The sequence below is a fragment of the Ornithodoros turicata genome, chromosome 10 (genome assembly GCF_037126465.1).
Source record: "Ornithodoros turicata isolate Travis chromosome 10, ASM3712646v1, whole genome shotgun sequence".
Classification (NCBI taxonomy): domain Eukaryota; kingdom Metazoa; phylum Arthropoda; class Arachnida; order Ixodida; family Argasidae; genus Ornithodoros; species Ornithodoros turicata.
The window spans coordinates 16854208-16878637 of NC_088210.1; the positions used below are offsets into that span (position 1 = coordinate 16854208).

The 24430-nt window shown below is 43.9% G+C and overlaps 2 protein-coding genes and 1 long non-coding RNA gene across 7 annotated transcripts in view; 1 reads left to right on the forward strand and 2 right to left on the reverse strand.

Moving 5' to 3' along the window:
- LOC135370711 (oxysterol-binding protein 1-like) overlaps window positions 1–9355 on the reverse strand; it is a 23227-nt gene extending 13872 nt beyond the window's left edge. Inside the window, exons 1-4 of one of the 4 annotated variants that reach the window (XM_064604514.1) lie at window positions 8991–9355; window positions 7956–8115; window positions 3851–4056; window positions 2171–2433 (exon numbers count right to left, since the gene is read on the reverse strand). In XM_064604514.1, coding sequence (XP_064460584.1) covers window positions 2171–2433; window positions 3851–4056; window positions 7956–8115; window positions 8991–9135 — 774 coding nt within the window. In that variant the 5' untranslated portion in view covers window positions 9136–9355. The other 3 variants (XM_064604515.1, XM_064604516.1, XM_064604517.1) reach the window with 3 other exon arrangements.
- Window positions 7810–9591, forward strand: LOC135370714 (uncharacterized). The gene is made up of 2 exons (XR_010415435.1): window positions 7810–8279; window positions 8333–9591. It is a non-coding gene; the product is annotated as an uncharacterized LOC135370714 (long non-coding RNA).
- LOC135370713 (ARF GTPase-activating protein GIT1-like) lies at window positions 9587–24377 on the reverse strand. Of its 2 annotated transcripts, none has more exons than XM_064604518.1 (17): window positions 24192–24377; window positions 23583–23716; window positions 23135–23247; window positions 22381–22483; window positions 22212–22298; window positions 21742–21872; window positions 21534–21628; window positions 21312–21357; window positions 20563–20611; window positions 19502–19672; window positions 18343–18466; window positions 18151–18287; window positions 17461–17704; window positions 16458–16657; window positions 15177–15253; window positions 14919–15108; window positions 9587–13095 (listed from the first exon to the last, which is right to left on the reverse strand). In XM_064604518.1, exons 1-17 carry the CDS (start codon window positions 24247–24249, stop codon window positions 12895–12897), a joined length of 2160 nt encoding a protein of 719 aa, XP_064460588.1. In that variant the 5' UTR covers window positions 24250–24377; the 3' UTR covers window positions 9587–12894. The 2 variants fall into 2 exon arrangements, with proteins under 2 accessions (XP_064460588.1, XP_064460589.1); XM_064604519.1 differs by having other exon boundaries at window positions 13009–13095; window positions 14919–15097.
- Window positions 24378–24430: the final 53 nt, after the last annotated feature.

Here is a 24430-nt window from a genome sequence, read left to right on the forward strand (position 1 = left end):
TAGCAAAAGCCACAGGTAACCACTACATCTGTGGGAGAGTTTGTCATATCCAAATACCATAACTAAATGAGCAAATTAGAATGGTGCAAGCGAGCTGGTGTACTGTAGAAAGAGGTAACATTTCCTTGAGTTTGGGGAACACACAATACAACATACTTGTGTTGTCCTCTTTGTACTGTGTGTTATGCAAACTCAAGGAAATGGTACTTATTTTTACTGTAAAACCCTTAACATTCGTGACATTAAAGGAGTACAGAGGGTCATCCAAAAAAATTTCAGATTAAGACATCTGATGAAAGCGTGTGTGTCATTATACCGCATAGCGCAAAAGGTTTTGATGTGCGCAATTTGTTTCCCAGAAAAAAACTCACATAAACGTAGCTCTGCGCGTTCACCCTTAACTCGCCACTCCAGCTATAACGAGGATGAGGAGGTATGATGCCACATCACCGATGACGGTATAAGGAGAACTCGTTCTGGTTCGCCGCTCAGTGGGGGTCAGCGCCTTGTCCCTTTGCCGCTGCAAACCTGTTTTGCCAGTTCTCCCGGAGAATTGGGGATAGAAGGAGTGGCCGAAGCATTACCGAGCAAGGAGAAAGGCTTTATCAGAACCCCGAACAGCCGAGTAGCAGACGACAGCGGAGTAGCAGACAACACTTCTCTAGGCCAATCAGCGAGCGTTCTCCTTATAGCGTCAGCGCGAGGTTCCATGCAGATCATAGCCTGGTACTGCTCTTCACCACCGTTGCGCACGGTCGCTTTTTGCGGCGTATTTTAAATTCAATTTCTGCGATAATTATGACTCTGTGGTGGTAATTACTTCGCATGGTGCATCTTACTGGCCTACTTAACAGTTTCATAGGAAGAAAACTGGGTGTTAAAAATGACTTCTGTCTACTTTAAAGGGACCATGAAATGATTTTCGCTAATTTTGAAACGCAGGAAACAGTTCTCATGATCCCTCACGATCATACACACATCGACTTTTAACCGTATTCAGTGCACCAGGGGCGCAGTTAACACTCGAAAATGGTGGGGCGTGATTGCCAGATACATCCCTTCGAAGCGGCCTTACGTCATCAACGTCCAGTCCTCTCAGCCAATTGTGGACGACCGGGAGGTCTCACCCCGCGGGACCACGTGGGTGCATGGTTTCGGTTTGGAAAACAACGACGTCGTATATCTGCCGTCGAAATCGGTAGAAATATGGCGAAACAAAATTGTCAGCAATGGAGGAAGAGATTATGCGACACACACTGCGTCTAGGAATCATTCCGTACGCAGCAGCTCCCAAAAGGCCACTGACAGAGACGTTTTCTGACGAAGAAGCAGCTCGGAGAGGAAAATGTGCTCCAGTAACTACGCTGACAATCAACGGCTACATTATACTTCTGGTAGGATTCTGTGTTAACTATTAGGTACGATTCTAGCTCCAGGTTAAATTGAAACATTTCATCGCGAGGCTTGCAAGTTTTGCAATTTGCTCGCAAAACACCGTCCGCGAATCAACAACATCTTCTGCGTGTGATGTCACGGCCAGTTCGCCTCGCAGGCAGGTCGTAGCAGCTGCCATTCACGGCCGTGGTTAATATAGAATATTCTTGCTATTTGAACGATTTTCAACTTCATATTTCACAGGGCGAATGCTTTTGTAATGAGGAACAAATTGCAATTGATCATAGGCTCGTCGAATATCCTTTCATGGTCCCTCTAATGTAATTTTTGGTTCGTAACATTAAAAATAAAACGTTCGCGAGCTCCTAATTGTCGAGAATTTTGTGAGTTGAAAAGTTTCCTAATTTTAGACTAGGGCACATGAAAATTTCAAATAAGAACAGCCACTTCCGAGGCTCTGGTGCAGTCACAAACCTTATTTTTACAGTCCACTGTACAGGACACTAGCGAGCATATAAGCTGTACTTTCCAGTGAGAGCGTGTGAAAGGCCGCTTTTACCAAATGTGGCACGTGCAATCTCTCCGGTCCATTACGAGGTAATCCACTGAAATAACAAACTTTAGCGTGCAGCATTTGAGACATCTAGTACACGCGATTATGTGCCCTGACCCCATTTCGCAAAAAGCTGGGGTCACAAATGAAAGGGTCTTACAGTGCTTACAGAGTTTTACAGCGCGTCATCTAAGCTAAGTGACTACTTGCTATTTCACTTACATTCATCATAGCAGTGGCCGTGATGCGGAAGAGGGTGGCCCGTTCGTTGACGGCACGCATCTTGCCCGCAGCGTCTGGCCCAGCAGCTGCACCAGGTTCCAGCTGCTCCAGCTCAGAAAGCGCACGTTGCAAGGCAGTGCCGTGCTTGGCTATGAGGTCACTGCACATAGACAAGTCCTCCAACTTCACATGCAGGAGGCGCAGAACTGCCAGCAGCTCTGACTTGTCCATCTGTGAGGGCATGTCCAGTTCCTCGTCTTCTTCTGCAGATTCCAACAACATTTTCGTAAGAGTACGGCTCACCAGGCTTGATTCGTAATGATTTTTCAGCGTGAAACTTTGTACTGAGTCTCTGGAAGACATTCAGGCACAAACAAAAGTGGAGCTGATTCCTCAGCACTCCTATACCAAGTAAAACTTAATCGTCAAGGAGGTGTATGAACTGTACCAATCAGAAGGCAGGTTCCCAAAACGCAACAGACCTTACGATGCGGGACTTCTAGAGGACTTCATGCATGGTTTAGGAAATGACATACTATCGGTAATCTGCTAATAGGCAAGATCCATGTTTCAGTGCATACATTTTTTAATATGTATACATATTTTATATATATATATAAAAGTGAAATAATAAGACGTGGACTACAGGTTACAGGAACGTTAAAAAGAACTAATTTACTTAATGGCAATTTAACCCATATTTAAAAAAAAAAAAAAATTAATGATAATAATAAAATAATTTTTTTTAATGGGCAATTTACCACATAGATTAAAAAAATTTTTAATCAATGTGTTAAATTGCCCATTAAATAAATTAGTTTTTTTTTAACGTTCCTGTAATCTGTAGTCCACGTATTATTATTACACTTTTATTCAACTTCGTAGCCGTCTGATATATTAACCAATATGTACTTTATATATATATATATATTATATATGTACTTATGCATATTTTATACTCATTTTTTACATATATTTTAAATGGCTTTTGTAAGACTTTAACATCATAGCTGCAGTGCAGAAAGACAATTTTAGAATAAAGCGTGTGAGAACGGAGGATGCAAAACACGAGCACTATAACGCATGCAGCCGCCTCTTCGCACACACAGCATACGGAATACGGTTTTCATAATGCAGAGCAGTGATCTTGCGGCACCACTACGGCTAACAACCAAGACTTATAAACAAAAGCCACATCAAGAAATGAAAACAAAAACACATGTTGTAAACACACCGCATCATTAGCATAGTAACAATAAACATAGTGGCATCAAAAATCAAAACAATTTTCTTGTCAATGTTTTCGGCCGCTTGCAGATGCCGCGCGGATTCTCGCCGACAGCGAAAGCGACCCAAGCCAGCTTTGGGGTCACATGCTATTTTCAAAAAAGTAGCCAAGACCAAAAACACACGGTTTAGGTTCTGACCGTGTGCAGTAGCGACAACGCTACTTCTTTGGTCCTCTGTTCTAACAAATGTCAAGCAAAGTCATAAGAAACGCTTCTTCTGCGCTATGAAAGGATTTTATGGATGACCTTCAGCAGCTGTGCCTTTGAGTCGTGCTGGTCTGTATTGCGGCACACATCATAAGAGAGTGTGAAAAGCGGACAGGATAACAAACAGCAGCAAACATACACACACACAGGCAGACACTCAACGTGGCACGACATCAATGCATACCCGATTCCATAGTTCGAACTGCTCGTGCTTTCGCGAGCTCCAGAGCAGTAACCCATTTCTGCCGTTCAATTTCATTGCTGGCCTTCAGGTGGAAGGTTTGCGTTCCGCCATTGGAGATGACAAAGTTGCAGGAATCTTCAGTGTGTATAACCGCGCTGACCAGACTGATGGTGCCACGACACGTATGCGCCATCTCTGCCTGATTCCTGGGGAAAGTATCCAAAAACCATATTTGTGTTTGCTTTTTGCGATAACCGTGAAACAAAGTCAAGCAATGGCACCCAGGTACACGCTGTGCGACAGCGTGCACCTAATTAGGGTACCCTTCAAAAACATGCATCTCATCTCAAATAATGAAGTACAGATAACACTGAAGAGACATTCGGGGAGTTCACCACATGAACCGTAGGCTCAAACCACTCACAACATGCATCATCCAGAAATGAAAATGCACCCCCCCCCCTTCCAATGCCTGTACGTGTTTCTTTTTTTCTTCTTTTTTTGCCTTTCATAAAGGTAGAATGCCCGCCTCCAAAATCACCAGATTCCACATCCCATTACTTTCGTCTCTTCAAGCCATGTCGTGAAATATATGCCAGATCATTCTTACAGCATGCAGGATTACGGGTGCAGGATTATGCAGGATATTACAGGTGCTTACAGGTGCACGATTATGTAGTGCCACTAGTGGCATTCATTTGTTTTTAATATTATGCAGGGAAAAATTGGAATGCTCTCCCCGTAGACATAAGATATACCCCAAGCTTACGTATTTTTAAAAGAACCGCATATCAGAAATGCTGTGCAATGACTAAGCTGCTTGCTTGGGTTCGAAATTTTTTCTTTCTCATCACCAATGTAAGTGTGACCATTCTGTGTGGGATTTGTGACCATTCTTATTTTTTTTTTCTCCATCACTAATGTAGGTGTGACCATTCTGCGAGCAATTCTTTTTTTTTTTTTGTGCGTATAGTCAGGACTGCATCGCAGGCTTGCCTAGTAGTCCTGCACTGCATATTTTGCAAAAAATATTTTGCAACAATAAAAATACCTTCCTACCTATAAATTGCTGGTACACATGATAAGTGGTAATAATGATACGTGATTGGAATTCTGATTTAAGAAGGAATTCTGATTTGATTCTGAAGTCTAATTTAACCCGGAGTTATCCTAACCTGGTTCGGGAGGGAATTATCGGGGAGGTGTCTGGTTTGACCCAACAAAATCACACCCTACTAGTGCCTCGTGATCACTTGAGCGACCCTAGTACATTTGCTGTATTGAAAGCCACTCTACAAAAAAATGCTGTCAAAATTATTTCAAATCATTTTACTTGTTCCTGTCCAAGGTCACATTATCTTATCAGCCTGTGCCTTATCAACTGATAGTTGCAGAGCTAAGAGCACTTCCCAAATGTACAAGCACTTACTGAATATTGAATAGGGCCTTGTGTTTTGGGGTTAAGCACTGAGAAAACCCGAAAGAAACCCATGACGATGACGCCTGAGCTTGGGCACAAAAACAACAAGGGCATGACATAACTACACAACACGAGTTCGCCAGCTTGCCTGATTATACGCTATTTTACCCAAAAACTAACTTGGCATACTGCCAATTCTGCCACCGATATGGGCGGTGGCGAATGCTAGGCAACTGCACATTCAGCGCAGTTGTTCCACATCTTGTGTTCCTCTAAAGTGCAAGCAACTTTCTCCCTTTCTCTCTTTTTTTCACCCAAAAAATCTGCTTTACCACTCGATACCACTTGATTTTATCATGGTTTATGGCTCTTTAACTAAGCGCACGATTTTTAACCCCATTTTCACAAAAAAGTAAACCCAAAAACACAAGGCCCTATGAATGAACGGTTCCCTCTACCTCTACTGCAGCATAAATTTCACTTCTGCAACCACTGTTAGCCCATCCGATGCACTCTTGGTTAGCCCTTGTCCAAAAAAATTGAGTCCGTATCCACAGCATTCGCCTTCTAATGCTGTTGTCATCTGACCCTTTGCCAACTGGTGAATGGAAAGTGTACCAGCAAGCGCAGGCCACAATCAGTCCATTTCTAAGATTTCCAAATTAGTATTTACCGTTAATGGCCCACCAAGTTGGTTTCTCCACTTCTACCCATAGACATCTAGCATGGCAAATGTAACTCTGCAAGCCAGTAGTGCACACACATCCTACACTAACAGTGGAGGGTTGTACGTAACAGCATAATAATAAGTCGCCATTCCGTGATAAGTACACAATCTCACACAGGTGCCACCCTTCTTGGGTATTATCACCGAGGCTATCACCCACTAACTCCGCTGCGTTGTTTATCCTTCCCCATTGTTCAGTATTTCTTTTTCTGCCCTTATCACGAAGGGTAAAGTGTCGAATGCATCATCCGCAAACCATGCAACATGCACTCCTTCTCGACACAATACACGCTACGGATTTCCTGGTAGCTTCCGCGTGTACTGGAAGAATGTCGAGGTCAAGAACGCAAAAACGTGGAAAACTTTGTCCTGTCTGGCCTTTGTTGCAGCTCTGTAAAGTTAATTCGTAAGTAGACAAAATACAAGAACGCTGTCAAGCTCACGGAGGAAGGAGTTGGAATGACAGTCAAACAGTTCATGAAACAGTGCATGAAAGCTTGCCATTAAAACTAGATGTTCCTAAACGTATCAATTTTATTCTCACTACCGTAATTTGACGTGTATAAGTCGCACCACAGATAAGCCGCAGGACCCATATTTATAAACGTTTTGAAAATTTGCAGGAAGATAAGCTGCGGGCAATACGACGCCACTGATTTGTGCAACAAAGGAGACCATAGAGAAGGCCATGAACCCTATGGTCCGTACTCAGTGGTCGGCATGGTGTACAATAAAGGAGGTCAGTTCTAGTGTTCTACCACATGGTTCTACCAAGATCGGATTATGCCTTCGTTGCGTGTTTATCATGGATCGACGGGTCAGTGGCCTTCCAGAAGACATGAATCACTGTCACCACTTTCGTTAAAGCTGCTTGGGAAAAGACACCGGGAAGGTCAGTCTACATGAATTTTGACAAGCCCCTATTACGCATTGTTCGTGCATTGGCAGGGCGGTGCCGTTCCAGCGACACCATCGGGCCTTTCTTTGAAACCGCCGTACGGGGGAAAATACCAGGTAAAAATAGTCATTAGATGAGCCGCACTGGTGGATAAGCCGCAGAGTGCCCGTGAGAAGAAACAAATCGCACATCAGCAGCAGCTAATACGAGTGAAATTACGGTACACTTGAAGGTAACCTTTCCTTGAGAACAAGGAGAACACGTGAAGTTAAGAGACACGAAGGGAAGAATTCGCAGGGAACTCAAGAAAATGTTGCCTACAAGTTCATTACACCAGATCGCTTGCCCCGTACGTCTTTACTCAAGAGTTACATGTAGGAGAGGTCACCAGATCATTCCCTACTTGCTGTATGCATTGGTAAAAGTATGAGAAAAATACAGCCCTTTTCACACAGCCCAACTCTCACATAATGGCACATACAGAACAGTGTATGCAGAAAAGTATTCTGGGTGGGGTTCTATGGGGACTTTACATGGAGAGGAGGGTTCAACCCCAGTGTCCCCTTTCCTAGGTGCCAAACACTATACAAATCTCAAAATAGAGTTACACATCGATCATGTTATATGTATTAACCTTTCGTCGTTCTTTTTCTGTGTGTATGTGTGTCTGTGTGTACATGCACGTAACCACCACTGCTTTAACACAAAAGATGCACTCGGGAACAATGTCTCCAGCTGAGTAAATAATGGCCAGCTATCATTCATTCTGCATTTCAGCCAACGCACACATAGGTCAGTAACAAGATAGCACACTGCACTCAACTAGGTTGATAAGTCATGTAGGAGTTGATAGTCATATAGATGCGATAATGTCCCTTGCAAAATAAGGAATCTGTATGAGGAAGCACTGGAACCGTGCGACAGTTTTTAGACGCTGCCTGTTTACACATGCAACCGCACTAATAGCAGCAGTTATAATATCAATACGTGGTACTGCTGTATGATATTATCACCGAATAAGCAGTACTTGTATTAGATACGTTAACGAAACTGCACCTACCTGTAATAAGATAACAGTCCATTGGAAAGCACGAACCATCGTTTCTGATATCCCTTTAAGTAATTGGTCCATTTGGCTAACCAACCTTTCATTTCAGGTTCACTTTGCTGGAACTTTGCTTCCGTAGTCATTCTGTGCAGGCTACGATCATCAGATGCCGCTGCGGGGAAATGTGGGCAACGCAAACTTAGCACAGGCGATCGTACAATTACAGCACAGGCGTATGTTAAATAGCGCTTCGTATGGCACAGTGGGTAGGACCACAACTGTATATGCCAGCAAAAAGAAAGACAGCCACCAACGATGACAATTAATGCACGCACCGTAAGTACTGCGGATTATTACTGTCTGTTCGTTAAAATCTGTGCCTTTCCTAGGTATAACGGGACACGTCACGGAGCAACTTTAGTGACTTGCCGAAGCACCTTTGCAGTTTCCGTCAAATGTACGACAACAAAACGTCGCAACGGTAGTTTGATGCTCTGGTGCGATTTACATGCGATAAATTGTGGTTGCCTACCATATGCTGTGACGGTCTCTGTACCGTTAATTGCACAAATTTTCCATTAAACTACCTGCAATCACGTTACTAAGGGAAAAACCATCATAAGATGATGGCATCCATCTTCGTTTGAGAGTACACTTCCGCTTCGTCTTTACGCCCTCTTGCGATGCTCTCAACCGTAACCTCTTTGTTTTTTGCGCCCGAAATAGCAAATTGCAAATCTCTTCCAGCCATAGAGTGATTTAACTACGTAAAGCAGGTGAGGGGCAACGGCAGTGGAGTTTCGCATAGGCTCGGAAAATAAGTTGTCAATGTACCCGTGTAGTTCTGCGTAGGATCCCACGATTTGTCGTCTGCTTCTACACTCGCGCGCATGCTCCTATCTGCAGAAACCATCAGTTCACCGCGCTGCTTGTTAACTTCTAAATGACCTCGCTCTCTTGCGCATTATTCTCAGTGTGTAATTGTTTCAGGAGCTACACAAAAGCCACGAGAAACTCGAGTCATTCCATGACAGCAATACATCTCACCTCGGCGTGTGCGAGGTCTTCGCCGAAAGGCGAACTTCCAATAACGTGGTCTGAAGAACGCAATTTTCAATAAAGTGCCGGAGGACCGAAGGTCGGGGTTGCGTTTCTTTAACTTTATCCGCGTCTTCCCGATGTCAGGCTCCATCGCAGCTATCTCGACGCAGCTTCAGGACAGTGAAGAAACCGGCAGCGTTCCAACATCTCATCAGCTGATGCACACTCCGAACACGGTTATCACACAGACTTTTGGCCAAACGATAATCAGATACGAAAGCATCAGGGATCTGAGTCATAGTAAGTTGGGGATCAGCCTTCAGATCCACCTCCTGCAGCCCCCACGCACGGTGGCAATAAGCACGCAGGTGTGGTCAGTGGCGAAACCGCCGAGCCCGGTAAGTGATGACGTCAGGACATCGGGCTTGTTGGGTACAGGAAAGAAAAAGGATACGCAAGTGATTCTCTTTCCTCTTACCACAGTCGACTAGCGGGTGCTATTTTTTTCCTGTTAGAAATAGGAAGCGAGTGCACTGCAATTGCACCCCCTAGACTATTTAGGATGCCCCTTTTCACAGAACATGAGAATAAATGATGCGTGCTTTGACATGTCACAAGCTTTTATTTCTCAAGCTGTAAAATGACCCTGTTGATAGGGTGACTCTCTACAACTCTCTTATATATATATGTATATGACTCTTTTTAGCAACAATCCTGCATTGGGTAACGGTAGTCCACATACATTCTAAAAAAATAACACCAACAATCTAAGCACACACTATAAGCAGCTGCTAAGAACGAACAATGCCATGGCAACGTGTGCACACAAATGCAGTGTTAACCCGTTTCAGGTGCCCGCAAGTAAGCTGTCTCTAACATCTCAGGTGTGGAGGTAACATTGATCGTAAGTATAATGTAGAGTATATCTACATAAACAAACATGAACACATCATTCAAACACACCATAAACAGCGCTGCTGTTATAAAATATCCACCTTCAAGGTGTCGTTCTACCAAGGTGACATACAACAATGTATCTGTAAAGATCTACCATTACTGCAACGCTGAACAGCCATAATAGTAGACTACTTCGTCAACATTCTTTGGTAAGTAAGTTGGATGGCTGGTACAACTCAAATGCACAGTGGTCAGCAGATTGTAGGAGTGTTTAACCATGTATGCACCACCTTTGCCTTATGCAAATACATAGCAAATGAAGTTGCAGAGGACATTCATATAGCCGGTAACTCATGAACGAAGGGACGGATTTCTCCATTTGTGCAAATTTCACATGAATTCATAGGCAATGTACAGATTGTACACTTTTTCAAACCACGAAAAAATCATTGTTCTCTCATGTGGTACATACTATCAAAAATACATACGCTACTCTTATTGAGGCACACTAGTCTCCGTTAAATAGCATATTGCGAGAATTTGTAAGTTTTGGCACAGTATCGTAATTTCAGTCATATTATTATGACGTATGTCAATACGTGACACAATCGTCAAAATACATCAAAATTAAATGCTGCCATATCAACGCTGTGCAGCTGTTCCAGCTTCATTAAAATTTCATCAGCAGTGTACAGGTAGGCAACACTGGGGTGTGGCTTTCTGATTCAATTCTCACACGCTGCCCCTACCTGTGCATCGCTGATGTATATGTCAAAAAGTGCTGCACAGTGCTGGTATCGCAAAGTTTGGGGCTTAAATCCCCACGAAATACATATATGTAATGGCAGCCTTGGGCAGAAGGTGACCCAGGCAATCTCATGAGGTGTGAATTTCTTGGGAAGGCGATCGTTCGAAGTGGCTTCAACACGTGTGAAAGGCAATGGGGGATTCAGATACCAGAGTACCAAATCTGAGCACTAGAGCAGTGTTGCATGTACTGTACAGATGAGGGGCTATCAATTTTCAAATTCATTTGGGCATACTGAATTGCTGTGCTTGCCATGTTGAGCCCAGGACAAGAGCAGTACTTAAACTGTTAACACATTTTATGTGCATATAAAAAAAAAGAAACATTTCTTCCACGATTGAGCGTCCAGAGAAAATCTATCTCCACAGAAATATTTCATGTCATCGTGATTGCCATAACATATTTTTGTCCAATAGCTGCCACGCAATTCAATTATTGAATCACAGACAATAAGATGGGGGGCTGATTGTATTTTTAACTAGTCATGCCATACCAATTAAAGGGGTTGCGACACTTTAACACTGCTGCCACACGGGCATTTGAATGATCATTGCAGGCAATTACCATTGAACGTTTCAAGCACCACTGATGCTGTCCCGCTGCCACATGGGCTGACCTAATGCTCCTTGAGAGAGTGACACGTTGAGCCAGATAAGTTTCTATGATAATAATTTTCTACGCATCTATCACCTCTTCTGCAGTAAAACTATTAATGCAGGTTCACATTGATGCAAGTAACTTTATCTCACATTTATTTGGCATAATTTTCGAGCAAAGTGTCACAATTCCTTTAACATATCAAGCAGAATATTTACTGCAAGGCCTGCCACATCGACACGGTACAAACGAAGCGTGGCCGTTCCCGGGATTTTTTCAAGGGGAGGGAAAAAGGCATTCTGGGAGGGATAAGATAAGATTAAGGTTATTATGACAACACCCAAGGATAAATCACGACGAACTGCGCGATTTCCAGAGGCGGCTTTGGAGCTCCAGGGGTATGCCGTGCCCCCCTTGTCAGAATGGCCATGCAGTTAAGTATGCCTTTGGAGTGCCGTGGTACCGTTGCTCGAAAGAACTCTTCGTAAATAAAACCAATGCGGTTACAAAAGTCCGACCGGAGCTAACATTAATACATCGGTGTTATCATATAAGGGTACCAACAGCTCGCTCAGTAGATGAGCCTGAAGTTTTTGGGACATATTTTTCTAAATTTTGGGGGGTAAAAATCGGGCGAATAAACATGTGCTTTAAACTCATGTGAATTCAGGTGGAAAAACTTTCAGTGTTCTAAATTCGGGGAGAAATCGGGCTCAGTTGCTCAAACTAACTGTACTGGCTTGGTACAAATGGTGATGTAACTGCATTTGCTGCCAAATGAGTTCGTGTGCATCCATACAGAGGTCTCAGTGAGGGAAATTCGCAGGGTAAAAATCGGGTTTCACCCTAAAGAGGCAAGCTTCAATTTGGGGTGAAAATTTGGGGAAGAATTGGGTTAAACCCTAAAACTTCAGGCTATAACTATTATAGTTTCCTGCACACTAACATCTCAGGGGATTAGTAATCCCCTGAGATGGTCCCCTAGGTCAACTAAGTGTAATCCCGGATTACACTTAGTTGACCGTAATCTTCAGCCTATGCCGACAACTATGGCACAGTGACTGCTTGTGCAGTTCCTGCCCTCGATGATAACGAGAATCAATGGCACAATTCATGTCGAGGAACAAGTACAAATTAATGGGGAACATGTGACTAATGCAAGTTGCACGTCGGGGCACTGATTTCTCATTTCACACTCTGGTCATTCTCCGTTGTCGCTGCGAAGGTGCTGTTACTATAAGCAATCTTTGTAGCGAAAAGGCTTTTCAAAATGTGCCAGTTTCGAGAGGCTTCATGCTGTTTGTTCAACTGAATGCACAGATAGCCTTTGATAAGGCCGGTCTGATCGCTGCTTGTGCAACAATGTGTTTGGGCCTTTGATATTGAATATCTATCACAGTGTGAAGTCATCGCATAGACATTTAACTGCGGTATCAAACTAATGTGCCCACAAAATAAACCTTCGTTGTATCCCACAGAGGCATTGAGCTTTCGTGGTCTCTAGGGCCGCCATCTATAGAAAGACCTCGTAAGAGCCTTCCTTATTATTCTGCAGCTGCTAACTCTCCTTCCACTTCTCGTGACTTGGTAAGGCTACATTTGGCTTGGTTACCTCCTGCCATCCTCGGCCGGGTACGCGGTAACCAGCTGCTTAGCTGCCTTGGCCACGTCGTAGGCGCACTGCATGATCTGCTGGGTGACATGCGGTGCGTGGGGGCCAGCTAGAAGGCTTCGACACTCGCGCTGGAGCCTCTGTGCCAATTCCAGGAGCTGGCGGAGAGCAAGGCGGAGGTTCTCTGTTTCCACCACCTGCGAGTGAAGTCTCGACAATTTAAAAATTGCAATAGCAAAGTATTCTTGGGTTCGTTTGCATTATAATCAAAGCCTCATGTTCTAGGGAAACTAGCCACGAAAGCTCTCTTCTGACACGTTAATGGATCACTAAAAGACCAGCCAGAAGTTCATTTCAAATTACTTTGGGATTTGTTCATTTGTCATTCATGTTACCAGTGACAATTAGAAGAGTCTTTTTTTTTAAGTGCAGCAATGCACATGATGTGGCTTACTCATATAAGACCCTGGATGGACTATGCTCAAAAGGAATGGACACACAAAATGGTCATGGACGCTTATTCTGCCACGCCATTGGTGTCCACTGTTTTTCCTTCTTTGGGGTCCCATTGGCTGCCACCAACGATGGAATTTTTTCTGACAGCATAGTATAGCTTAATTTTGGTTGCACAGTGCTCGTTGAAGCTCAAACTTAGTTATTTTTAACAACAAGTTATTTTTGTGTTTCAGTGCTCCTTTAAAGGAGCATGGAAGGTCTAAAAACTATGTGAAGAGTGGCAGAAATTAGGATTGCAGGCCACAGGATACATATATTCATACAAAAACTACGACTGCAGCGTGCAATCCTGGTAGCAGCAAGAGAGCTTTGAATCTCCCGGATCAGAAAAGCTACTACTTCCGTCAGATGCCAACCTGTGCCGTAATAGTGAGCCGTTATTTGTTGTTCTTCCTAGCATATGACTGTCGGCAGCCAATAAAAGGTGCTCCACTGACTTGACGTCACTACATGCAAGGCGTAGCTGGGCGAGGTTGCCGTCACTGCGCGCATTCTTGTAAACTAATTTTTTACGGAAATCCCCGCTTCTCAAAGGAAATATTTGGCACGGCAGTTCCTCAAGGCGGTACGTTCACACCACGCCGTAAAAAGATGCATGATCAAACTGCATTCCATGCTCCTTTAAAGTAGCACAGAAGTCATTTTTAACACCCAGTTTTCTTCTTATAAAACTGTTAAGTAGGCCAGTAAGATGTACCATGCGAAGTAATTTACACCACAGAGTCATAATTATCACAGAAATTGAATTTAAAATACGCCGCAAAAAGCGACCGTGCGCAACGGTGGTGAAGAGCAGTACCAGCCTGTGATCTGCCTGGAACCTCGCGCTGACGCTATAAGGAGAACGCTTGCTGATTGGCCTAGAGAAATGTTGTCTGCTACTCCGCTGTCGTCTGCTACTCCTCTGTTTGGGGTTCTGATAAAGCCTTTCTCCTTGCTCAGTAATGCTTCGGCCGCTCCTTCTATCCCCCAATTCTCCAGGAAAACTGGCAAAACAGGTTTACGGCGGCAAAGGGACAAGGCGCTGACCCCCCACTGACCGGCAAACCAGAACGACATACTGCAGATGTTGGGACGCGGAAGACAGGGACTGAAGGAAGTACACAAACACAAGCGTCACTTCCTTCAGTCCCTGTCTTCCGCGTCCCAACATCTGCAGTATGCTGTCTCACCAACTAGCCCAACTTTCTGCGCTTGTTCAGAACCAGAACGAGTCTCCTTATGCCGTCATCGGTGACGTGCCATCATACCTCCTCATCCTCATTATAGCTGGAGTGGCGAGTTAAGGGTGAAGCCGCGGAGCTACGTTTATGTGAGTTTTTTTCTGGGAAACAAATTGCACACATCAAAACCTTTCGCGCTATTCAGTATAATGACACACACACACTTTCATCAGATGTCTTAATCTGAAATTTTTTTGGATGGCCCTCTGTACTCCTTTAATGCTGAGCCAGTGGAGATTTTCACGCTGACTAGAAACTAGGACAGACGCGTAAAAGCCTACCTGCGGAAATATAGATGCCATCTGCAGCACAGCGTGATAGATGTTATCTGTGCAGGGTATAAACGCCTCCGGCTTGCCCTCCTGAGCGTTGTGTAGGAGCTCCTGGATTCGCTTCGTGATCTTTTCGGTTTTCAGAATCACCTCTCCGTACGACGGGAGGAACGCAGCACCGCTGCCATCTACGGGAGAGCTGCAAGTTTATGCATGTGAGCACAGTTGCGATACTTTTACGCCGGTAATGCAGGAAGATGCAATCACCTCCCACGGCTGATGGTGGCTGGAGTGTTGTCGTAGTCCCCGCTGTTCCTGGATGACTGACTAGAATGTGTGTGTCCCTGAATGGTGAAAGGACAGACAATGTTATTGCAAGTAGCACTGCACCACACCTTGCACTCTGGGGCTGCATTCACGTGGGTCAACTTTGTGTCCCAACTCCAACCGGTGCCTTACAATCAACTTGGACGTCACGCATGGCTGGCGTTCACGCGTACCAACTCAACAGTCGGCACCTACGAAAGGACAGGAGGAACAACGTCGTTGAGACAACGTTGAGACTTCGTGTTGTGTCTGTCCCTTCGTGTTCCCTAGTCTTGGGGTTTTTACATTATGCATCATCTTCACCAGCTCGCTTGCTTCCTAGCCATTTTTTCAACGAAAGAAGTTTCCACCTGCTCTTTTTTCTTTATTCAACATTGTTTTTTTAAAAATTAGCACAAAAATTTGGGTTTGATTTCAGGAGCTGTAAAATTAGGTACAACTGGGTGATGTCGGGTGGAAAATAATAAAAATGCTGTCTCTCATGTTTCAGATTAACATTGAGATTCCGAGCAGCTGTGCTGAATGTGCAGTGCTTAGCGTTCTCCTGTGTCTGTATTGGTCTCTAAATATGCACTTTGGCAAGTTTGGTTTTGAGTTTTTTCGTGTTTTACCCTAGAACTCTAAAGGGGTCTGTGTGACAACATAAGTGACATGCTAATGCATGACCGATGACTGCCCGGAGTACGACCGACTTCTGGAATTTTCGCTCTGCGACCAATTTCCTGACAACTCGAGTTAGCCTTGGTTGGAAGTGTCGACAATCTCACACCAGCTATGAAGTTGGCCCAGGTTGGAAACTGGCCCGTGTGAATGTAGCTTGAGGTATTCAGTATGCTCTTTCTTTTTTTACATAATGTATTGATGTAGTGCATTAAATACTGCTATCCAATATCTCATTTACACTGTTTCGGAAAACAACAGCATTAGACAGATACATTTGCAACTCAAATGAAAATAGTTAAATACACTGTACAGCTTTCAATGTACAGTGTACGCACATAAACTTTACATGTTAAAGTTGTGTACAACAGGGAGATGCTCCGGTATTTATTTGTATAGAAATCTTTGACCTCATGGCATAGTCATTCTATCATTATGACGTCAGAGCATATCTGTTACAAATACCGCTACTAATTCTGTCAGAATTTAGAATTCAGACAAAAATTTGTCTGCTCCAGAAGCGTCTGTTACAAATGATGTGCAACCGCAGTAAAGACTAACCAAGCCGCTGTCATCTCGAGGTAGGAGATGGTGCCGTGATCCGTGAGTGTGATTCGAATGCCCCGGGATCCCCCACTGTGGTGCGCCAAGATGCCGAGCTTCGTACATGGACTGTGGACGTTGACCAGACTGTCGGTTGCTACTGCTGCTACTGCCACTGCTATGCAGCACTGTCTGCGGGCTCCTTCGTGGAGAACCACCTGAACGGCATTATCATTTCAACGAATGAACATTATAATGTAGACTGTTTGACACCCGTTCGAACCACAACCTACTAGATTATAGCGACCATGTCATAATCGGCAACCCCTATGAGGAGACAATCTGCACGATCCGCTACTCATCAGCCCGCGAGATCTGCATCATGATTGGACAATGGAAATTTGAATTATGAACGTGCAGAAGCAGACGTACGACTACCATAGCAGACGACAGCAACAGCTCTTATGAAAATGCGTAGAATGATAATGGTAATCAACTTCAGAAAGAAGCGTCTCCTGTGGGACATTCACTGCTTGTACAAAAATACTAAGGTAAGCTGAAGTAGTAAGTATTGCAGAAATTGAAGAAGAAATAACCGGGCCGATACGTAGCGCCACCAGTAGCTTCCAAATGCGGCGCTGGAAAGGGGTACCTATGACATGGTCGTTATAAATCTAGTAGGTCGTGGTTCGAACACACAATGGTTACACACAAAAGCAATACGCTATGACAGTAAGTCTCTGCGCACGAGAGAAAGAAATGGTTGGGGATAGCACATGACAAAACGTCTGTCCACTCAGAAAGCAGCAATAAGTGGCCATTCACAGATGAGCCACAACACTATGGCAAAAAAGGTGAAGCAACGTGGTCCTCCTACCAACGTGCTTCCGGTACCTTATTTGAGAGCGATCCAATGGGACCGTTCTACGTGCACAAGGGGAAAGGGAAAAGCCGAGGGACCGCACGAAGGGCTGACCTACTTTCATAGCGTGTAGTACTGCTGTGTGACCGGCAAACTGACCTATGGAGAGCGGTGGTGAAGCAGCATCGAGCCTGGCCCGCAGATCTGTGTTGTCACGAAGCAGCCGTTGAACGAGTCCTTTCAGAGTGTCCAATTCGTGGCGCATTATGCGGTTGCACTGTTGTAGCTCTTTGATGCGTTGTTCAGATACGGAAAGCTGCTGCTGTAATTCGCCGTAGCTCTCCTTGGAATGAACCAACGGTTCTGGTGTTGGAGAAACGTTGGCCACAAGTGGTTGTTGATCCTTGAACAAAACATAGTTTGTATTTATCTTTAATCTACGAGGCCTGAGACATCAGTATCGCTTGGGTTCCTTTTTCAATGAAACATCATGAAACTATGTCCGTTGCATCCAGTACATGAATAGACGTACTGGATGCAACGGACATTGTTCACTATTCACTCACCTACAAATGAATTGTCAAACTAGCTGTCATAGCATACTACGGCCTAAATAAGTAAATAAACTCTATTCATAGGTGGATAGTTTGTTACTATAGCACGAAGGGAAGATTATTGCTGTCGTTGCCTCGTCATACCACGCATGCTTCATGTGACACCATCACAATCTTGTAAAACATTTGCGTAACTAATTTGCATAACTAAGGGTAAGTTTCATGACTACATCACAACCTATGCTTTAGAATACACGACAGACATCGTCTAGATAGGGCAAGAAAAGGCACCAACCTGCGTTGCCTTGACCTCAGCGAGTGCGGCTTCATGGCCATTTTCTTCGTCGGAAGCAACGCTGTCATAGAGAGGCTCGTCGTCGCTTAAGTTAACTAGGGAGATTGCTTTGGGCTGCTTATTAGAGATGGTCAGTCCTGGAACAGAGAATGATACTTATGGGCACTGGTGGGATTATACGATGTCGCGTACCTTTATTAATGCAGTTGAGTGTTACGTCCGATGACCCGTGCTGCCGCCGTTTGGCCTCGGAGAGGATGTCGATTATAAGCGTGGCAAATTCCCTCGCATTGAACCTGGCAAGCTTCTGACGTCCCTGCTCCACAAAAAGAAAGCGACGCTGACGAAAGTGTTTCCGTTTATCGAGGGCACGACTAAACTCTGTTTTAAGGTATACCTTCAGCCGTATACCGTAAAAGTAGCAATTTTTGTGAGGGCCTAATTTTTGGGTACTTCGAAACCACCTTTTTTTCTTTTTTGCACAAAACTGAAAGTTACGCAAAATATCCGTAGTGATGACAGAAGAATACCGGCACTGGAATTTGCGACAAATAACATTCGCGTATTTCAAGTGTCTCAATCTATGCAATTTATTGCAGCTCACAGCTCTACTAACATACTTGGCAGCATCTTTAACTGCTGAAACGTCTGTACTAGAGCACTGCACGGGGTCGGGCTCACCCGAAAACCCGAGCCCGTTCGGGCCGGGTAGAGCCTTCTTTTTTGTGGGCCTGGGCTTGGGCTCGGGCCGGGACTAGATCAGACTTCAGCCTGTATTACCCTTCTGTTAGTCAGCCATGTTCAAATTTTACAGCCTGATAAACTGGGCCGGGCCGGGTGGCCTATAAATTTCTCGGGCTCAGGCCAGGCTTGGGCCGAGAAACTCAGAATCCTTCAGGCTTATGCCGGGCCTGGGCCTAAGAATGCGACCTGTGCAGTGCTCTAGTCCGTACACCACTTTATGTCAAACGTTCCGTTCCTGCACATTGACGCCAGAAATGTCGGCTTTCGAGAACCCAGCGCGTTTCTCACTATCTCGAGCTTGAAGTTCTGTGTAGGCCCCTTACGATCCAGTCGGCATGTATGGTGTATCACAGCACCGTGAAAATTCAGCTCGCAGAATAGCTCCATGGTACAACAGCAATTAACACGCACCACGAAATAAGGTCTCGCAAACTATGGCCAAATCGCGCCCCCATCCATAATTCACGGGTTATTAAGAATAACAAATTAGCCACTTTTACAGTAGTTAGTTACACAGAAATGAAACTGCTCTCAAGAACTCCCAATAACGAAAGTCACTATTCGTGCAACTCTTCAGCGTCTGCAAGCTAAAACAGCAATGGCGTACCTGATTCCTCGTCGAAGAAAATTCCGGGTTAACGGGTAAAAATGGAACTGCTTGTCGGTCTGCCACCAGGACGTTCTGGTTCTGAGACATCAACCAGATGGCGTCGTTTTCTCTTCTGTCTACCTCGTCGTAGACATCCATCGCCAGTTCTTCGAACAGGTTATCTGGCAACTGCGTAGCAGCATCCAGCATTAGCCAGTGAACATCAAGCTCTTACATCATATGATACATACAGGGTGCGGCACGAAACTTCAGAACGTCTTCAAAAAATAGTTTTGTCGAATTTCAATTGCAATGAATTGAAATTTCTGAATTGAACTCTGAAATTTGCCTACTCAAGATGACGTTTTTTTTGCAGAATCAGGAAGCCCGTGGCGAACTTAGTCGAATACACCGGAAGCCAAAATATCTAATGCTACAGCGAGTGCAAAAAAATTGTGAAAATCGGCTTTTTCTGACACGCGTATTTCAACGGCGCACGAAATCTGCCGCAAAGATGCGATGAGAGGAGGGTTCTTCTCTAGGTACCAACTGTATCTTTCTTCCCACCCAAGACAGAAACATGAAATTTGCTCTACAATAAATCTTGTTCCTTGAGATATGTGCTGTACTGATTGTCCTGATAAAGTAATCTGATAACCCATTCTGATGTTACCATACTGTCACAACAACAAGCACTATTTTTGCCTGGCAGCAATGTTTCAATGCCATGTCTGAAAGCCACCAAAGCTTTCTTTGTTGGAAATACATTGGTCGAGTGTTCCTCAAGTAACTCTTTCCAATTGACACCTCGGCCCTTGAACTGATGTTTTAAAATCAAGTTAGTTAGCTTTATCTAAATAGTTAATTAGGCACAAAGGAAAAATTACGGGAGACCATAGTACATGACTGCTAACACTCAGTTGGTTACACTGGCATAGAGCGCTCCGTATTTTTAAAAAAATCTTAGCACATGTTAGTTAAGAGGGACCCTGTATGAGAAAAATGTTCCACAGTGAAGATCACATCTCACATAATGAGACAAGTCAAAACAAATCGTGAATATAAAAAATGCAACTTACAGCCTGAAGCTTTCGTTTCGCAGCTTTCGCAAATTCGGACAGATCCAAACTACGAAAAGAAATTAAACAAATACTTGTATAATAATTATTGTCCCCTGCTTTCGTTGCAGACAACCCTGCTTTAAACACACATAAGGTATTTACTTCTGCACATGTAGTACTGTTTGTTTAGTAAATGTAAGTGTTTTGTGTCAGTGTCATGGGAAGAAAGGGGAAAACAACCTCGACAAGAGATTGTTGATCATGCACGATCATTGTCGATCAACCTATTTTTCATCTTATTATTGATTAATTTTGACATTTGCATGTTTATTTATTATGTCATACCCTGACCTTTTCAATTCATTTGCATGAAATGGGTTGTCTTTACACAGCAAGACACATCAAACTTCCAAAGCACATCTGCACACAGAACGTCGTCATCTTTGTGTTGCTTTACTGTTTGTGTGTAGTTTTGTTTTTACTGTTTTACATTTGATTGGATGTTTGTGTCCATTATTCTCTCCCTATTATTTTTTCGGCAACATCAACATCAACGTCATCCACTATTCTCTTTGCTGTCAGAGTCAGTAACTTACAACACAAAAGCAAGCGCTAACAAACAACACAGATGCAGTTTTATGTCCTTCACTTTCCCATGTTGAATAATGAAAGCTTTTACACGTACAATCGTACAGATATTTTCTTGACTGGATCATGTCAGGCAGCGAAGTGACAATTTTATGTTGTATGCACGAACGGAAACTTACCAATCGGACATTTCAGGCAATATAAAATGCTGACCGAGATGGTGATCTGCAAGCACAGAGACGAAAGTAGATATATAAATGTTTCGTAAGTACTATACTCTAGAGTAAACGTGAGCCTTTATTAAGTTACTGGCAACTAAATTAGCTATAAAATGTGTACGCCTAGGAAAATGCATTTCCCCCACATGCTGTTGAGTTTATGAAGCTACAAAAATTACACACCGGGTTTTCTTCCACTGAGGTAAAATGCCAGCCTGTCCGTAACTTCATACTGACACTCCTGTAAACGCCTTTCCAGATCGTGATGTCCAGCTTCCCTGGAGCATGAACGACTTTGTCAACTTTAATCCACACCACACGGCCGTGTCCAACAAGGTTAAGTTTAACAAGGTTAACAAGGTCAAGTTGAAGGTTAACAAACCAAGCTAACCGTGCATAATCAATAGGCGTCCTTCCCTCCATGTCCCTCGTTAACGGATCAGATCCATAAACTATAAGGAGCTCCACTTGAGAGGTTTGTCCCGTCTTGGCAGCCATGTGCAGCGCAGTGTTGCCTTTCTCCTTAAACAAATAAGGTTAAATTAGGAAGGTCGGCGGTGTAGCAAACAACAGGGGTGTTGCAGGGGTTCAACGTGGGGGTTAGCGGAGATTGATTTTCGATAAATATATGAAAAGTTCGAAAAATACAGTCAAACTCTTTTACAACGAAACTCAGGGGACAGCAAAAAAAAATTGCAGTAAAGATATTTTCGTTAAAAAGGTGTTCACTATAAAGGAGTTTGACTGTATATAAAAGTATATATAAAAAATATATAAAAAGCTATATATAAAAAGTTATATATAAAAAATATATATATATGTAAATATAAAAAACGAAAAGAGAGGTTATGTGTTACTTACTGCGTGGACGTAATTAGGATCTGCGCCTTGTACCAAGAGCCTGAGACTCGTCTCCATGTTGCCAGTCCGAACGCTCGAATGAAGTTGCTGTCGCAGAAAAAAACGCGATCGTTGGGCGGCGGCACACTAAACGGTAAATGCCGGAGATTTACACAAAGCAGGAACTAACTTTGCTCAGATCTTCTTCTGTTGGCTGTGGCTCATCTTTTCCTGGTCTATGAACAAAAGCCAGGTTCTGGTGCTTTGCCCTAATAAAGTCAGCCTTCACAGGACTGGAACGGAAAAAGAAAACAATATAGGCGTGCTGTTTGTATGACAAAACTTCAGTCCTACTTTGTAAATTTTTGTGTGAAAGTAAGATTTCTGCTGCTGTCATGTAACGTGTACAAGGTTTATATATACAGGGTGTGTGTGGGGGGGGGCTTGAGATTTGCCCTGCCCTGAGTGCAAACTCGCCTCGCCACGGCTCTGGCTAGCGGTGGCAATGCCCGTCGGCCCGATTATTGCTTCCTCAACTTCTACAATACTTTGTACTTCAGCTTTCTTTAGTATTTTTGTACAAGCGGTGGATGTCCCACAGGAGATGCTTCTTTCTAAAGTTGATTATGATAATCATTCTACGCGTTTTCATAGGAGCTGTTGCTGTCGTCTGCTAGTCCTACGTCCGCTTCTGCACGTTCAAAATTCAAATTTCCATTGTCCAATCATGATGCAGACCTCACGGGCCGACGAGTAGCGCCCCTAGCAGATCATGAGGACGGGCTCCTCATAGGAGTTGCCGATTATGACGTGGTTGTTATGATCTAGCAGGTCGTGCTTGTCAGCAACACAAAATGAGTAAACACAAAATAGTTCCTGAAAGTTTCTCTCCCCTGCACCAGTCTGTTCATGGTGGTAGCAAGGATTTCCAGAGAAGCTCTTACTGTAAGATGTCTTTCGGAGTGGGCTTCCGCCTTCCACTTCTCGTATAAGCTGGGTCTAACAAAGTGTGCTCCCAGATTGAGTTTGCCCCACTGGTGTGCAGCGCATGAACCATCTAGAAGGCAAAAAAATCTTGAAACTCAGAACAATGCTATGCTTGCTGGTGTAGGCTTGTTGACCGCAACACCAGCTTGTAGCAGCACTGCGCTTGCATTTGGTGAGTAGACTGGTGTACACGTTACATCATGTGCACATGTGAAGCCCTTGTTGGCAACACTGAATATGCAACACTTTGATGAGGCTCAGGCATTTGAACTTCCATACACTGTCATAACCTAAAAACGCTCGTTTATGTCTTCTGCAGTTTTACAGATCACATAACATGCATAGGACTGGGTCTCCACCATATCCGTCAATCAGGTTGAAATAAAAAAAATTAAAAGTACTTACAGCGAGCTGTGTTGGAGCCCATGCTCCCTTCTTCAATGACTTCACTTGAGATATATGACGCCCAAGGCTTCGATGCACACTGCAGCACTCATCGCAGAGCAGGATGCCACGGTTTATCGAAGCCCAACCGGGATCTGTCAAGTAGAATTTAAATTAAAAAATTGAAAGTGATAAAGTGACTAACCGTAGAGAAATTCCATACTTATAAACGCCTTTGCGTGGGCTCGCAGAAAACACGACTCTGTGTATGCCTACGCTTGGGCTTTTATTAGCATGAAGTGAATACGTCTACGACGGTACGTGACACTTTTGAAGTCTGAATCTATGATTAAACAGCGAAATCCTGCACTGCTAACATAAGCCACAAAATAATTAGTGGTACGTAACTATACGCCGACTGTGTTACACATGAACGCCCTCAAAGCGAGTTGTAAGGTATGCCAGGTCTAGAATAATTGTTCTATTGGTGTAGGCTAAGAGTTATGTTATATTGCAAACACATGAAAGTCACTGCAACACCCGACAGTCTCTCTTTAAAAGTGACAAGGCGAAAAAAAGCAGTCTCAAAAGTTCTGATGTCACTGGTCCAAAACAATAACAGCACCTTACCCTGTGCACTGCAGTCTGCACAGACTTCAGGAACCATTCTAATCTTGCCGCGAGACATATGTGTGATAAGTGCGAATGCATCTATAAACACTCGCGTTGAATTTTCGACCGAACGCGCTACATTCTACGAACAAGACATCCCCGACACAGCCTCAGCATTCTTGCTTGTTGCTTGCGTACGCCTGTTTTGCTCCACTAGAAGCGGCACTTCCGGTGGTATCTGGCGTTTCGCACATCTT